The 15,472-nt window shown below is 56.9% G+C and overlaps 1 protein-coding gene across 1 annotated transcript in view; it reads right to left on the bottom strand.

The window, feature by feature from the left end:
- Positions 1 to 288: 288 nt before the first annotated feature.
- NUDCD3 (NudC domain containing 3) overlaps positions 289 to 15,472 on the bottom strand; it is a 29,483-nt gene continuing 14,299 nt past the window's right edge. Inside the window, exons 3-6 of the mRNA XM_057385699.1 lie at positions 11,368 to 11,500; positions 7,044 to 7,187; positions 1,213 to 1,401; positions 289 to 744 (exon numbers count right to left, since the gene is read on the bottom strand). Of these exons, the coding sequence (XP_057241682.1) occupies positions 634 to 744; positions 1,213 to 1,401; positions 7,044 to 7,187; positions 11,368 to 11,500 (577 nt within the window). The 3' untranslated portion in view covers positions 289 to 633. The remainder of the gene's footprint in view (positions 745 to 1,212; positions 1,402 to 7,043; positions 7,188 to 11,367; positions 11,501 to 15,472) is intronic.

The following is a 15,472-nucleotide window of genomic DNA, read 5'->3' as shown; positions in this document are numbered from 1 at the left end:
TCTCTGCCCACCCCCGGCTGACCTGACAGCCCTCCAGCGAGGAGGTGAAAGCGGGGGAAGCCTTTTCCAGGGCTGGGTAGAGGGCAGGGGCAGCACAGCCCCCCGGGATACCCTGGAGCAGGGCTGGTGACGGGATTTGGGGCAGGGCGCTGGCAGAGCAGGCAGGGGCAGGCTCCCCCATCCCTGCTGCCCACAGCCAGCACCCATCTGCACCCATCTGTGAGAGGCACAGCTGCCCAGCGCTGGGGCAGGGAGGGCTCCGCATCCCTAGAAACCCCAAAAGCAGCATCCTCAGCCACCAAAAATAATAATTATGTCACCCAACGCGACCCAACACGCTCCCGCTATTCCGGAAAAACACGGCGCGTCGGCAGCGCGAGGGGAGGGGAAGGGAGGGGAGGGGAGGAGAGGGGTCCTGGTGCCCAGGTTGCCGTGGTTACAGGATGTAAATGTGCCCGCTTCCTCAGGCATCCCCACACAGCACGGATGGGCGCTGGCAGCGCGGATCGCAGAGTCCTGGGCACTGGCGAGGGTGCGAGGGTCCTGCTGAGCGTCCGGGGGCGGAGGAGCTCTCCTCTCTCTCCTTTCCTCTCCTCTCCCTTCTTTATTTTTTCAGTTGTTTTTTTGCCACTGTCAAAACTGGACGGCGCCGGGGGAGATGTTGAACATGGAGGGGTCGAATTTCTGGCCGCGGAACGGCGAGCCCTCGGTGTCCCAGCCCTTCTTYAACATCTCGTGCACCTTCTGCAAAGAGGCCACAGCCTTCCGTCAGCCAGCSCGGGCTGACCCCAAACTGTCCCCACACCCCTCGCTCATCCCACAGGGCAGCTGACCCACAGGAGGGGTGTGGGCAGAGCTGCCCTCATTGCCAAGGGCACACRGAGCTTCTGTGCTCCCCTTGCTGCTGGGGAAGCACCAGGCAGCTCCTGGTGCCCAGACCCGTGTGGGTCCATCCCTGAGCAGAGCCAGCTTGGCAGAGTGGCACAGGGATGTCCCTTCTACAGGGGATCGAGGCTCACAGGCACTTGCCAAGGTGCCAAGGGAAGGGAAGATGGTGCACGGCAAAAGATCCATTAGCAGAACCTCACACCCCCCAAAATGTTAAAATCGGGGGACACTGTGTGAGGAGGAGCTCTGAGATGAGCCACGGGACCCRTTTTCCTGGGGATGGGATCCTTTAAGGGTGGGTGGCACAGGGTAGCCAGCACCTACCAGCTCATGGCTCTGGGGCTTGCCCTGCAGCTTCTGGTGGTAGTCGAAGGTGAGGCGGTCGAGCACGGCGTGCTCCTCCTCRTCCACCGTGGCCATGGAGCGCTCCTTGTTGATCTTGTCAATGTCGATCTGCTCCTCWCCCTCCAGGATGGCGTTCCACCAGTACTCATCCCCCTTGTTCAGGTTGATCTGGGGACAAGGTGTGGATCAGCCGTGGGGACAGGAGCCCCTGTCCTGCCCGGGATGTGGGACATGGGACCCCTGCCCACCTCAGCTCCAGGGCAGGGATGCAGAGCTCAGCTGCAGTGCCCACAGCATGCCCACAAATGCAAGTCCAGCTCAAACCAATGCAGCCTCACAGCTGGCAGAGGGGGAGGGATGCTCATGCCTCCATGCCTCAGCAGCCAAAGGCTTTGCACAACCCTGCTGTGGCCCCCAGGGCTGAAATCTCAACCCATGTATGGCTCAAAGCCAGGACTTGTGGCCCCCAGTGGTGCCCGCAGAGRGGTGACACTGGCTTGGGGCTGCACACAGCAGCAGTGACACAGCCCAGGACTGTCAGATGAGGAGGCCACATCTGCTGGAGGATGAGGCCAGGGCTCCTGATGTGGTAGTGCAGCCATCTTGCCTTTCCCTTACCCAGAAGGAACCTTGGCCTCATCTCCCCTGGCACTGGCTTGGTGGGTGGCACTATTGGTGGCCACGACACAACCTGTGCCACCCCTGCTGACAGCCAGCCGGCCAGCAGCTGCTTCCTATGGCACTGCAGCTCGGCAGCAGCCCCAGAGGGATGGACCAGGAGAGGGGATATCTCCTTGCTCCAGCCAAMATCCCCATTTTCCAACTGGGAAAAGCCACCAGCTGTAGCCACAGGCATCCCTGATGGCAGCTCCTCAAATGGCAGTGCCACCTGGCCAGCATGGGGCCAGCACGGGGCACCCTGCAACTCCAAGCTGCTTTTTGTTTTTTCCAGGAAGAGTGGGCTGCTTCCTCCCGTGTTATTTTAGCACTAATCCCAGCAGCAGGGCAGATTTATGGCATTCGTCGGCCTCTGCAAAATCATCAATAAAGGCAGACAATACAATTTGCTCAAACCTCCCTGGAAGCTCAATGGCTCTGGAGGAGAGAACGTGGACAGCCATTCCTGTTASGGAGCCAGGCTCCTCTGCGGTGTGAAGGAAAGGAACCAATTAATACAGGAGGGGGTGGCTGGGGTTTAATCCTTCTGGGAGAGCAGAGCTGGTAAAATATTCCAGCTTGGGAAAGGTGTTAGTTTTTCCAGCTAGACAGGCRTGCTTGTTCTCCTTTTAATTGCACAGTTCCACTTCAGAGGGGAGGGAGAGCCACTGAGCATTTGCTCCTGGGTTTCCCAAGCCTGGGTGGGGAATGGAGGAGCCCCCAGAACGTCACCCCCTCAGACAGAAAGCAAAGTGGAGGGGCAGCAGTCCCAACTGTTCCACACCTGCAGCAGGAGCACCCTTGAGGCTCCTCAGGGTTTGGAACACGGGAGATGTCCCCTTGGTGCTGCTGCCAAGGTGTGAGCTTCCCATGGCATGGCTTGGCACATCCCTACCAGAGCCAGCCTGCTGGCACAGGGATGGACCAGCACTGGAGGAGTTCAGGCATCACCCCAGCTCCATCCCAGAGCATGAGGGGATGAAAACCCGATCCTGGAACACTGGAGATGGAAATCCACTCCCCCTCCCTTTCCTACCAAACCCCTTTCCTCCACTGGCACCCTGCCACCACCTGCACACCTCTGCAGCCTGCCTGGGCTGATCTGCTCATCCCTCTTCGTTCCAGGGGGAAAGCTGTCAGTGGGACTCACTCCAAAGCAGGAGCCCCAGTTTCTAAAATGAAATGCCCCTGGGCCAGGGCAAAGGTCACTCTGCCCCTGTGAGTTTACCCAGTTCAAGTCACCTCAAAAGTCATTGGGAGATGTTTAGGGGGACAGAGGAGGCAGCAGTGCCCTTCTCAGCAGTACGTGGAGTTTGTGTAGTCCTGGAGGACTTGCCAGACAGGTCCCACCTCCAGGATGGGGGACACAGATTCCAATTCCCTGGACCCTTTCTGCCGATGTCCCTCGTGGATTCAGGTCCGGGCGGTGATGGAGATGCACTTGGTTCCCCCACAAGCACTTTGGGTGCCCGAAGGTGGAGCTAAGGGAGAGCTGAGAGGCCATGGCAGGTCTCTGGGTGGTTCCCACAGGTGCCAGCCCTCACCCACCCACAGAGGAGGCTCAGCTGACAGACCCAGGGGGCTTCAGGAGGGACAAACACCAAAATGACTGCATTTCTCACGTGGAGACAAGGCAAAGCTTTGCCTGCACTTGACACTGCTGCTCTGTTTTCAGCCAACAGCTCGGGCTGACCCCCTCAGGGCCCCAGAGATGCTGAGAGCCRCTTGCCAGAGAAAGGATGAGGTCCCTGCAGTATGCCCGTGCCCTCAGGCAGATTTCAGCTCTGTCTGGTGAGTCCCAATGGGGTAAAAGCCCAGCTGAGTCTTTTGGGGTGCACAGGGAGGCAGGAACAGCCTGTGCAATGCTGGCCTGAGGAGAGGGAGGCGTGCAGGAGGCACACCCCAGTGCTCTGTGTGAAGCTGGCAGTGTCCCCACGCCAAAGCGCTCACTTCCCACAGCTGGAGTCCAAGATAGGAGCTCTCAGCTGTGTCAGGGTGAGATGGCTGCTGATGTCCTCCTGAAAAAGCACCAGGGCCACGATGGATTGCAAGGAGGACTGCTGCAGGGACAATGGGACACTCAGCAGGAGAGACCCTGCAGCAGGTGACGGCGTCACCGGCATGRACACAGCGTCATGTCCCATCTCCACACCCCGCTGGCAAGGTCACAACCCCTCATTGTCAGTGCTGGGCTTTGCAGCAGCACAAGGTTTCCTCTCTGATCCCAAATATCTTGTCAAAGCTGGAGAGATGCTGCCAAGGGGTGTAAGTAGGTTTTGGGAAAACAACCTCACCCTGCCTGCTTTCCTGTCAGAATCACGGCAGCCAAAGTCACTTCAAAAAGCACTGAGAGGTGTTTAGGGGGACAGAGGAGGCAGCAGTGTCCCTGCCCAGGGACAGGGCTGAGCACCACTGAGTCGTGTCCCCTCAGCCTCATGGCTCATGGGATGACAAGCCAAGACTGTAATAAATGTTCAAGGCAGGACTTGCTGACAAAAGCCCRAGCGTGGAAAACAAAGGCTGAGAGGAAGAGAAAAAGAGAGGGAATGGAAGAAAAATCCTCCACAATGAAAATAATACCAAAAGGAGTTGTGCACAACACCCAGTGGGGATTGCTAAAAACAGCGAGGTTATTTTAATCTCKCTTTCAACAAGCGAGCGGGTGTGACAGAGAAGGGAGAGCACAGGGATGACACCCAGGACCAGGGCACAGTGTGGCACAACCCTGGCACAGAATCCTGAGCAGGAGGTGTGGACAGGCCCCTGCCCCACATCAGCAGAGCACTCTGCTGCCATGCACACGGGTGTGCCAAAGGATCAGATGAGAAACATGTTGGTGTCAGGCTGGACTCCAGCTGGGACAGCTCCATAGAGCAGCAGGGGGAAGGCAGAGKGGTCTCTGAATGCTGGTGAGGGGAGTTCTGGGGCTGCTGGAGTGTGAGTGACATAATGAAGAGTACACATGAATAAGAACACCAGGCAGGATGGGGGAAGAAGAGCTAGGAGGGGTTGGAAGGCAAAATCATCTTCCCAGGATAAGAGCTGGAGGAGAAGAGAGTCTGCTCATGGCCCACCCATAAATGGCAACCCAGAAGGGAGCCAGGAGGAGGCAGGGGAGGCTGAGGACAGTTGAAAAGCTGTTACAGCAGCCTCCTGAAGAGTTTGGGGATCTTGATGATCCCTGACATGTCCTGCAAGAGCACATGGCACTCAATGGCCTCTCTGCACAGAACTGAGACCTTTTCAGATTCTGCTGCAGGGACCCCCTCAATTCACAGCCCGTGAACACACAGAAGGTGTCCCAAGCTGTCCCAAGGCAGGCAGCATCTCCTCAGAGCATCCCAGTGCTGGCASTGGGTGAGTTCAGTTCTGGCCACATCCACACCTGCCTGGGTCCCACAGAGGGAAGCCAGGCCCTTGCAGCACCTTGCAAAAGGGACACAGCCCAACTGCTTTGTTTGGAGCTCACGTGGAGGGGCACAGAAAGGRTCCACAAACCCCAATGGCCCCATGCAGACACTGAATGAAGCAATGCATTATCACAGAGGAGGGTGTCTCCTGATGAATGAACTGGGAGGAGGCGCAAACCACTCCTGGCTACTCAGCGCATGGGAAAAGGAGCTGCTCTTGGGTGAGAATTACTCACACTGCTCCAGTTACCTTACAATTCTTCAAGAGAGATCTCATCCCACCATCAATATGTTGGCAGCCAGCTGGAGATCCTCACAAGCCTGGGCTCGTGCTATTGGAGGCACACTCTGGGGTTGGGGGTGACAGGCCCACCCCACTCCCCCACTGCCCACAGCCTCTGCAGGAGGCACCAAACCTCGCTCCACCCTCACAATTGCCAGCTCTGATGGGCACTGAAGAGACTCTGCCTCCCTTGCTGATCCTGGCAACACCCACTGRGGACTTCCATCCACGCTGTGGAGCATCCACTCATTGGGCCACCTCCTCTTCARTGGGTTTACGCCTTTCCAGGATTGTTTCTTTTGCCAGATAAGCTAATTTTCAAGATGTTTATGAATATTTACAACATGCAGGTTAAGGATGACACTGACACATCCTTTCAATGGCCCAGCAGAGGCAGAGAAGCTCCTGTTCCTTGCAGGGACCTCACTCTTCTAGCACTAGCCTGTCACTTGTGGGACATCCCTGTGGATCAGCAGTGGTCAAGTGGCACCATCCACAGGATTCCTGACTCTGGAGGCACAATCCCACTCCATTTTCCACTGTGGCGGCTTGGATTTGGGTGCTCATCTGCTGCCACCCCTGTGCCACAGGGAGAAAAGCTTGGAGCCAGCTCCATCCCTCCCAGGGACAGCACGTGTCCCCTCCTGGGTCTCACAGCCTTGGGATTTCTGAAACTCTCCTGGAACAGCCTTTGGGTGGAAACGGATAGGGCAAAGGTGGTCACAGGTAGCAAAATCCCATTCCCACTCCATCCTGGCTCCAAAACTGGCACAGGAGTTTGGAAACTGTTTGACACTCGAGATCCCAGGGTTCTGGGCAGAACTCCCATAACAGCTCCAGCTGTGAACATGGCTGAACTCACACCCTCAGCCTGMACATCTGGAGCACATCAGGAATGAGGCTTGGGACTGGGAACCCACCAGTAACACACAGGTGGGCACCAGCAGCCCTCAGACCACCTGGACTGGGATGATTTGGGGYAGCAGGCACACAGCAAACCACAGGAGGACAGGAGGCAATGGAGGAGCCACAGTGTCCACATCCAGCAGGGTAAGCTGGAATCCCATGGCAGGAGAGCAAGGAATGGTGGGGAACAGGCACCTGCYGAGATGCTGGGGTCAGAGTGGGGCCAGGAGAGTCAGAAGGCAGAGTCAGCAAGGGCAGGGGGGCAGGACCAGCACCACAGAGCAGGGCCACACACTGGGATTGAGGACACTGACCACTCCCAAGAGATGGCTCTGCTGCCTTGGTGTGGCTGGAGCTGGGACCCYCTGGCCAGCCTGACAGATGTGCTGCCCAGCCAGCACCCTGAGAGGCAGCTCAGGAGCAGGAGGCAAGGCATGGCACACAGGCAAGGGCAGCGTGAGCCAGACGTTGGGCAGGCAAAGCCAGACACATCCAGAGCTGGCTCAAACTTGCAGCTGCTGCAGTTTCTGAGGTCAAGAGCAGACCACCCTTACCAAAACACACTTCCCAGGCTCCAGACTCCACAGGGAACTCTCCGTGTTGATCTTGTGGGTGAGTTTCCCTTCCATGAGGACATGTTGGCTGCTTCCCTCCAGCACTGCCACACGRATGGCACTGCTGCTGATATCCACAGACACCTGGAAACAAAGAGAGACACAATAAACTGGAAGGTTCCTGCTTGCCATCTCACAGTGCAAGCTGGGCTTTGGGGTCAAGTGCACTCACAGGGGATGAGAGAGAGAAGAGCTTACAGCTCTGCCTGGAGCAGCAGGGTGGGAATCCTGCTGTTGTCACACAGCAAACAGTGACAGTTTGGAGGAGAGAGGAAACCTCTCCTGGGAAGGAAAAGCAGCACAGCCCAGCAATTGGGGCAACCCTTGAAGGATTTAAGGCAGCTGGTTCTACCCTGTGCCTCAGTTTCCCCACAAAGAAGACCAGCAATGCTACAGGTCTCCACACAGAATTCAAAGGTTGGGCACCTTACTTGCTGTGAGAGAGCTTGTTAGGGGTGTGCCTGTCCATCACTGTGACAAGCTGTGATGATGAGTGTGTCACCCTGACAGCYGAGCAGGGGCAGTCTGGGGGCTCCAACACCAGGGCAGCAGCAGGTGATCCCCTCTTTGCTGCACCATGCTGAAAGCACGCTCCTTGGCTCTGCCTCTGCTGCTGGAGCCAGCCCTGGGCTCGGCCAGGCCTCCCGTCGGGTGTGCAAGGAGGGGCCATGCACAGGAGCGTGGCTGCGGCACGGTTTGGCTGCTCCTGCCAYGGGGGCAGCTCTGTCTGTCCCCAGGAACGGGGCCAGCTCCCGCCCACAGCAGCCATATGGGGAACCCTGCTCCGACCTGCCACGCAGGTGACATGGCTGTCCCCTGGGGAGACAGAGGCAGGCTGTGACAGGCATGCGGTACCCTCGGTCTCCGGAGAGACCATATGTTCTCTCTTGTCCCCTCTGGCCCTGAGGTGCCACCAGCAGAGCCCGTGCCAAGCCAGGGGATGGAGGGAGGACCTGGCTGGGAACGGGCAGGATTGTGGCCCCCGGCGCTGGCCCGAGAGGAGGAGACTGCAGTGAGATTTGCCTGCATTCTCTCCCAGAGTTCCCCCAGATCTTCCTCCCGCTCTGCAGATCTCATTTGAAATGTTATTACATTATCCATTACCTAGGAGACTCCCAGCAGCTCACTAGCTCCACGCAGGCAGAAGACAGGCAGAGCTGCTCCAGCCGGGAGGGCACAGGCACGGCGGCTGTGTCTGACTGATGTCACCTGGCTGCAGCCCCCRAAGCTGCTGTGTGCTCCAGCAGGGGCAGGGAAGGCCCAGCACACGCAGCACAGAGTGACAGAGCAATGGCTGGGAGCGGGACACGCTCATAGGGGTCGGGGAAAGGACASGAGGAGGTGACAAGGACAACTGGCCGTCACCTGGCATGTGGCTGTGGACAGCTCTATAAGAGCAGATGTCCTGGGATGAAAACACCTGCAGAAAGGTGCTCCATGGAGGGAGCAGCCCCCTCCAGACCAGTGCTGAGSCCTCACTGTGGAGATGAAGCACAGAGATGAGGCTCTGCCCTCTGCTGTCATTGTCCCTTCAGGTCCCCAGTGCAGCGACAGAGCTACTGATGCTGGGCTCTCAGCACAGTACAGGGCCAAGGGGAAAAAAGCAARGTGACTCCCAAGTCACCTTCTAGGGGGAAATTCTGTGGGATGTGGAGGGCCAGGGAAGCTGGAGACRCGGAAGGCACAGGTGCAGCATTGTGTCAGTGAGATCCACGTGGACAACAACAACCACATGGGAGAGAGGKTTTATTCACAGGTGGCTGCACAAGGTATCTGGCAGGGCCAAGGGACGCCTTTTAGGTGGGAGAGGGAGCAAAGAAATGGGAGAGGAAGCAAAGAAACCCAAATAGAAGAGGAGATCCAGACTGGGAATCCTTCACCTGGGCACTTCCCTGTGCAAGCAGCCAGCGGGAGAAGCAAAATCTGCTTCTACCTGCACCTGACAAGAAAGGTCCCACACAGAGGGASCACACAGGGGTAGGGACAGGGACAGAGCATGCCCCACTGCAGAGGAGTGGAGTGACACATCTGAGAGGACTCACAGACATGAATGTGCACAAGGTGGTACCTGTGGACAGCCCACACCTGGGGGAAGGCCAAGAGCAACCCACAACACTCCAACACCTCTGCAGCTGCCTGTCCCTCCCCACATGCTCCCTGTGAGCACCTCTGCTCCCCCTAACGCCTGGCTGCTCCCAAGGAAAGGCAGCTCTCATCTGTGTGCTGTGGCCTTTCCACCACGGTGATTCCTGTGCACACTGAATGCCCACGCCCGCCCACGCAGCTCAAACAAGCAAACGCAAACCCAGAGTGGAACTGAGCTCATCTGCTCTGAGTCCAGCAAAGAGAGAGGCCTGCAGTCATGATCTCTATTTAATCACYCAGATCCGTGGGTCTCTGCTGCGCCCATAAGTGGAGCAGAGAGGTGGGGACCATGGAGGAAGATGCTCCCACCTACCCAATCGCCCACTGCWGCTCCAAAGACACCTGAGCTCCATACAAGGAAACCTTCAGCAGCTCACCAGAGCAAAAAATGTGCCACAGCAACAGCCTGAATCCCAAAAAGTGTCATAAGGAACACTGTGAGCAACGTTAGAGTTGGGTGCACTCTGAGCCCGGGGATCAAATGGGGAGATTTTTAATTTCACCTTGGCAGGCAGAAGCCAAAAACCTGGTAATTTTTTAAAAATACAAAGCTGTGTGAATGCAGGGGAATGTTGCTCCTGTGCAGGTACCCATGAACAACACGTGCCAAGCCCATGGAGCTTTTACATGGCTGAGTCCTCCTGCTCTGGCCCAAGACCCAGCCTGTTCCCATTCCACCAAGGCTGAGGATATGTAGAATTATTTGGAAATGGAACCTCAGCTGCCAAGAGGTGCCCCRAGAGGGATGGATGAACAAAACACCAGGAAACAGAGTGCAAGGGAAGGAAAATCACAATCCAAACATGTTCCAGTGTGGGCAGATACTGGGGCAAGGGGAGTTTCCCATGCCCACACAGGCACTGGCATGGGAAGGGGGTGTCTTGAAATCCCTTTTGCCCCCTCTGAGGTGTAGGGACTCTCCCACAGTAATGGCACAGTCTTGAACCAAGGAAAGGGGAAAGGTCAGGAAATCATATCCTGTCATCACTCCTGTGAGCTCCTGCAGGCTCCTGAACCTCTCCATGGCCAAGGATGGAACAGACAGAGCCCTACGTGGGGTTTTTGSCATGGACACAACTTCCCGAGCATGGAGGAAACTTCCCTTTGCRGGTCATGGTTGAAGTATGATGCAGAGGGATGGAATATCTATCTGGACACTCCAGAATCCTTTCTAAAAACAACTTGGGTTTATTTTAGAGACCCATTGGGAGAGATGCATCCTCCTGGTGCCCTGATGTGCTGTGGCAGCCGTGTGCCCCCTCACCCCTCTGGCCCGGAATGCTGCTGCTGCTGCTGCTGCTGCCAGTGACATTCCTTGGCATGCTGAGGAGCTGTGTAGGCTGAAGCCAGTGACAAACTCCAGCGTGCTCCTTTCAGCCGCCCTGGAAGCAGACAAGAGCAGGAGGTGGGGGAGTGGAGGCTTCTCAAATGGAAAAACACAGAGGAAAGGGCAGCACTTGGGAAAGAGATCAAACTTCTAGGTCTGACTAAAGCCAGCCATGGGCACAATCCTGAGTCCCTCCCTGACCAGGAGGTGCAGTGACCAATGTGACCACAAGCAGGACAGGCAAGCTCTTGCCTGAGCTGGAGAGAGAGGTGGGACTGGTGTGTGCATGAAGGCAGCCAGGGGGAGGGGCTGGCCCTCAGCCTCCACCCCAGACCGGCTCCCTTCCATCTAGAGCAGGTCAAGCCACACAGGGACTGTGCCTGATCCAGTTCCCCAGTGCCAGAGGAGCTGTTCCAGCAGTTTCCGCTTCCAAACAGAAGGCAGAAAACACTCAGAGCCAGAGGAACAACTAAGGAAGGGCATCCACCCCCCAGCAGGCTCCAAAACTCACGTGTGAGGTTCTCACAGAAGCAGAGAGAAGCACAGAAAGGGTRAGGCAGTGCCAGGGAACCCAGCTGGGATGGAGCAGAGGGCACTGCAGCACAACAGGAACACGGACAGGCARGGATCTCAGTCCCCACCACACACACACTGCAGAAAAAGGCACAACCACACCCCAGTCCTTCAAGACAAAGGACAAGGAGCCTTCCTGCTCCAAATCCAGTTTCCCAGGAAAGCTGGGCACCCCGATGGAATGGGAAATGCTAAAACACACCACTAACACCACTTTACCTGCTTGCCTTTRACGATGTGCTTGGGCACAGGCACTTTAATTTCCAGGTCACTGTAGTCTTGGGACCAGGTGTAATTCTCTCGCACAGCCCCATTGTAGCTGTCGGGGTTTGTCTGGAACTGCTCCTGTCTCCTGGAGCGGGGARAGAGGAGTGAGATGTTAAATGTCAGAGAGATCAGAGCCTGGAGAGAGCAGCAAAGATGTCAGGAACCAAAAGGGAGGGCATAGCCTTGGCTCAGCCCTCTTACAGCATCTCCAACGCTGTCTAGTTTATCCCTCCCTGCTGGCTCTGTGAAAGGGCCAAGGGGGCCACAGGACAGAGGGACCACAGCCACAGGACAGAGGGACCACAGCCACAGGACAGAGGGACCACAGCCACCCTGCTCACTCTGCGTGTCTCACAGATCCCTCTTCCCAGTCAGGCTGCTGAAATGACAATTGGTGAGACACATGATGGTTTGGCTGCCCAAAAGGTGCAGAGCTGACCCCCAGAAGGCCCAGGGCGCCTTCCTGGCCACTTCTGCTCCAGCACAGATCTCCTTGCYCCCTCCACAGCTGGAGCAGGGATTCTGGTCTATGCTGGGTGTGAGCTGTCCCCCAAGCCACTGTCACGGCTGCAGAGGTGGTGGCTCGTGATGGTGACCTGAGGGCACCATGAAAACACAGCACTGGTTCTCCTCACCCTGATTTGAACRTTTGGGAAAACCACCAGCTGTTATGAGCAGGGCAGTTGGTGACATGGAACTGATGGARCTGTGGAGCAGGATGCCTGAAGAGCCATCCCAGGGTGACTGGACAAGTGAATCATGTGGAAGCACAACACTGCCCCTTCCAGCTGTGAAAATGTCAGAAAAGCTGAGCAGACAGCTGCAGGAGTAAGATGAGRTTTATCAGATCAATAAACAATAATCAATACAGCTTTTCCAGCCAAGAAAGGAGATCACCACACCCATATTCCTTTAAACTGYTGGGCTAGGGATCTATTCCACCGARCCCTCACAGAGAGGGCTTTCAAATAAAATCAAATCTCTTCTAAAGATAGCTGTGGTGCTAACAAAAGGCAGAGTTATTTTAAAATGTTTTGATACCCACCTAGGCTTCAATGTAAGGCTGGATAAACATGGGGCTCAGGGACTTATGTAAAGGGGGGGCTGGTGAAGAGGAGCCCCAGGGCACAGACAGCTTTGGGGAGTGTATCTGCCTGTGCCCTGCTGCCTTCCAGGCACCCCCACTCTGGGGGACCCTCACTAGTTTGGGGTGGGCTTGGCTCCAGCAGAACGGCGCCTTGAGGGTTATATAAGATCTATCCATTTCAATTAAATTAGGCTGTAAGACGGTTGGAGGGGGCTGTCAACATGGCTGTGAACACCTCTCTGTTTTTTTTCTCGATGGTTTCACTGGGTGCACCGAGGGCTTCGCCTGCCCCGCTCCACCCGTGGCTTGGGGCGGTTCAGATCCACTCCAGGACACTGCAGGCAGCTCCGGGGACTGGCAGCGTTCACAGGCTCCCAGCCTCAGCTGGCCCTTTCAGGGGGCATAGCATCATTTTTCGGGCATCTTGGCCTTGCCTGGCAGTCACCCATTGGGTGCCCATTGCCATGGAAACAGGGTTGGCATGGCAGCGCGCACCGGGCTGGTGCGTTGGCTCCAGCTGTCGCTTCCCAACCGCCCCCGGATTGTAGGAGTCGAACAGGCTGGAGGGTGGAAGGCGAGCGGTGCAGGTGACCAGGGGCTGGGCTGGCAGGGTCTTTGGGCCCCGTGCTGGCCCCTGGGGGAAGCAAATGTGCTGAAATGTGGTGGCATTTCCCAGGCATTGCCTCATGTATCCCTATTCCATGGTTGTTTTCCCTGGGCGGTTCCACTCTGGGGCTTTCCTGGGAAAAGCCTCAAAGGGAGCAGGAGGAGGCAGTGGGCTCATGCCCAGCCAAGATGGGCAGGTGAGAGCAGATGCAGATCATCAGAGATAGGAGAAATCCACCACTACAAAGGCACCYGTGGTGAGATGCCAGCTGCAATGTCCCCAGGCATTGTCTCATGTGTCCCCTGGTGCCCACCTGGGGACAGGCCAGCGATGGTACCCAGTTTGGCTCTCAGGGCACAGCTCTCTCACAGACCACCCTGCAGCAGCCCGCAGCAGGGAGGAGGCTCTGTGTGCAGCCTGGGGCAGCTTGGTTCATTAAACACCCTCCCAGGACGTGTGCCCACACTGCCCGGGCACAGCACAGCTTCAGGGGAYTGCTGCCCTCCACCCCAGCTTGGCCACAAGGCTGCACGGCAAACCAGAGGACAAATCTGACCCAATTTCAAACCCAGCTGGGTTTTTTTCCTTCTAAGTGATAAAAACCAAGGAAAGGGGAAAGGTCAGGGTGGAAAGGTGTGGAGGGAGGTTTAGACACAAGGGGGAATTTCTTCCCCTGAAGCTGGATGAGCAAGGCTGGGGCTACAAGGCTGAGGCAGCGGGGCTAAGCTTGTCCAGTGAGCTGCACGTGAAGGCAGAGGTGTCTGTGACCTCTGTCCCTCTGTCACCCAGCCATGCTCCAGATGTGGCACAGTCACAGCTCTGGAGAATGACACAGCTCTGGTTTTTCCAAGTGGTGTGGGCCTTGTTCTGYTCTTCCATGACCTTCAGGGGCAGCAGCACAGAGGGGGTTTCAATACCCCGTAGTCCTACTGCAGCACCCTTGGGCTCTCTGCAGCCTCCCTCCAAWAGCCCAGCTTTCTGCCTCAGTGGCCACGCTGCCCAAGGCAGAGCCCAACCTGGCTCCTCCCAAACCTGCCAGCAAGGWACCTGGGCTAAGCTGGGAGCTGCTGCTCTGAGTGTCTGTGGCTCCCTGCAGTCACRAAAGAACCAGACAAGAACCATCCCATGGCTGTTTCCCCTGGGCTGTTCCCCTCTAGGGCTTTCCTGGGAAAAGCCTCAAAGGAGTGGGAGGAGGCAGTGGGGCTTTGCCCAGCCAAGATGGGCAGGTGAGAGCAGATGCAGATCAYCAGAGATGGGAGAAATCCACCGGTACARAGGCACCCGTGGTGAGATGCCAGCTGCAAATGCCACATGGCCTCACATGGATAAACACAGAGGTCAGTTGCTGTCACAAAGCCACCATGTCTGTCCTGGATGTGCCTCCTCTTCCAGGAGAAGAGCACTGAGGCTGAGCAGACCCCAGGCAGGCAGTTCGGGATATTGTAGCTGCACTCAGAGATCACCAAGCACAGTCTCACTGTCAACGAGGGCACGAGTGGATTCATCACAGCCAGTATTAACTGTGTGACAGGGAAACTGAGGCAGGACTYGCTCTGCAGGAACTTTGTCCAATGTCACAGGTACTGTGCAGGTGATGGCAGCCCAACTGTCCCCGTGGGACAGSTCTGTCATTCTCCAGAGCTGTGACTGTGCCACATCTGGAGCATGGCTGGGTGAWGGAGGGACAGAGGTCACAGACACCTCTGCCTTCACGTGCAGCTCACTGGACAAGCTCAGCCCCGCTGCCTCAGCCTTGCAGCCCCAGCCTTGCTCACCCAGCTTCAGGGGAAGAAATTCCCCCTTGTGCCTAAACCTYCCTCCAGCCACAGCTGCCCATGCTGGGGGTGTGAGTTCCAGTGCCATCATTTCACCACTCCTCTCCTCCCCAACATCCAGTCCAAAACCCTCCAGTTGTTTTCCCAAGACACCACCAGCCTCTGCTTCAGCTTTGTTTCCAATGCTGAAAATCCATGCACRTGAAACTAACGGGCTCTGTACCCCACACCAGGATCAGAGGGGGATTCACAAAGCTTGGGTTATTTCCCTGCCAGTGTAACTGCCAGCTCTGGAGCCAGGGAGGATTCAGCATGGTGAAGGCAGGCCACAGCCTTGTTAGGCACTGCTGACAAACGGCTGACAGCTCTACCACCTTCTGGAGCAACTCTTCCTTTCCTGGAGGTTTTCCAACCAGATCGCTGCCTGGTCCAACTGTGCTTAGGCACACGCCATTGGCACTCCAGAATTGGACCGTGCTCCTTGGCTGGGAGGCAGCTTCCCTCACTGCTCACAGGAGACAGCTCTGGTTCACAGCACGCTGGAGGTGCCTCTCCTGGCCAAAGGCATCCCTCACGTTGCCTCTAGAG

This window comes from Malurus melanocephalus, unplaced genomic scaffold (assembly GCF_030028575.1).
Source record: "Malurus melanocephalus ecotype Western Australia unplaced genomic scaffold, MMel_1.1 scaffold_856, whole genome shotgun sequence".
Lineage (NCBI taxonomy): Eukaryota > Metazoa > Chordata > Aves > Passeriformes > Maluridae > Malurus > Malurus melanocephalus.
Note: the sequence above shows the minus strand (reverse complement) of the source record. Positions and strands in the feature narration are given on the sequence as shown.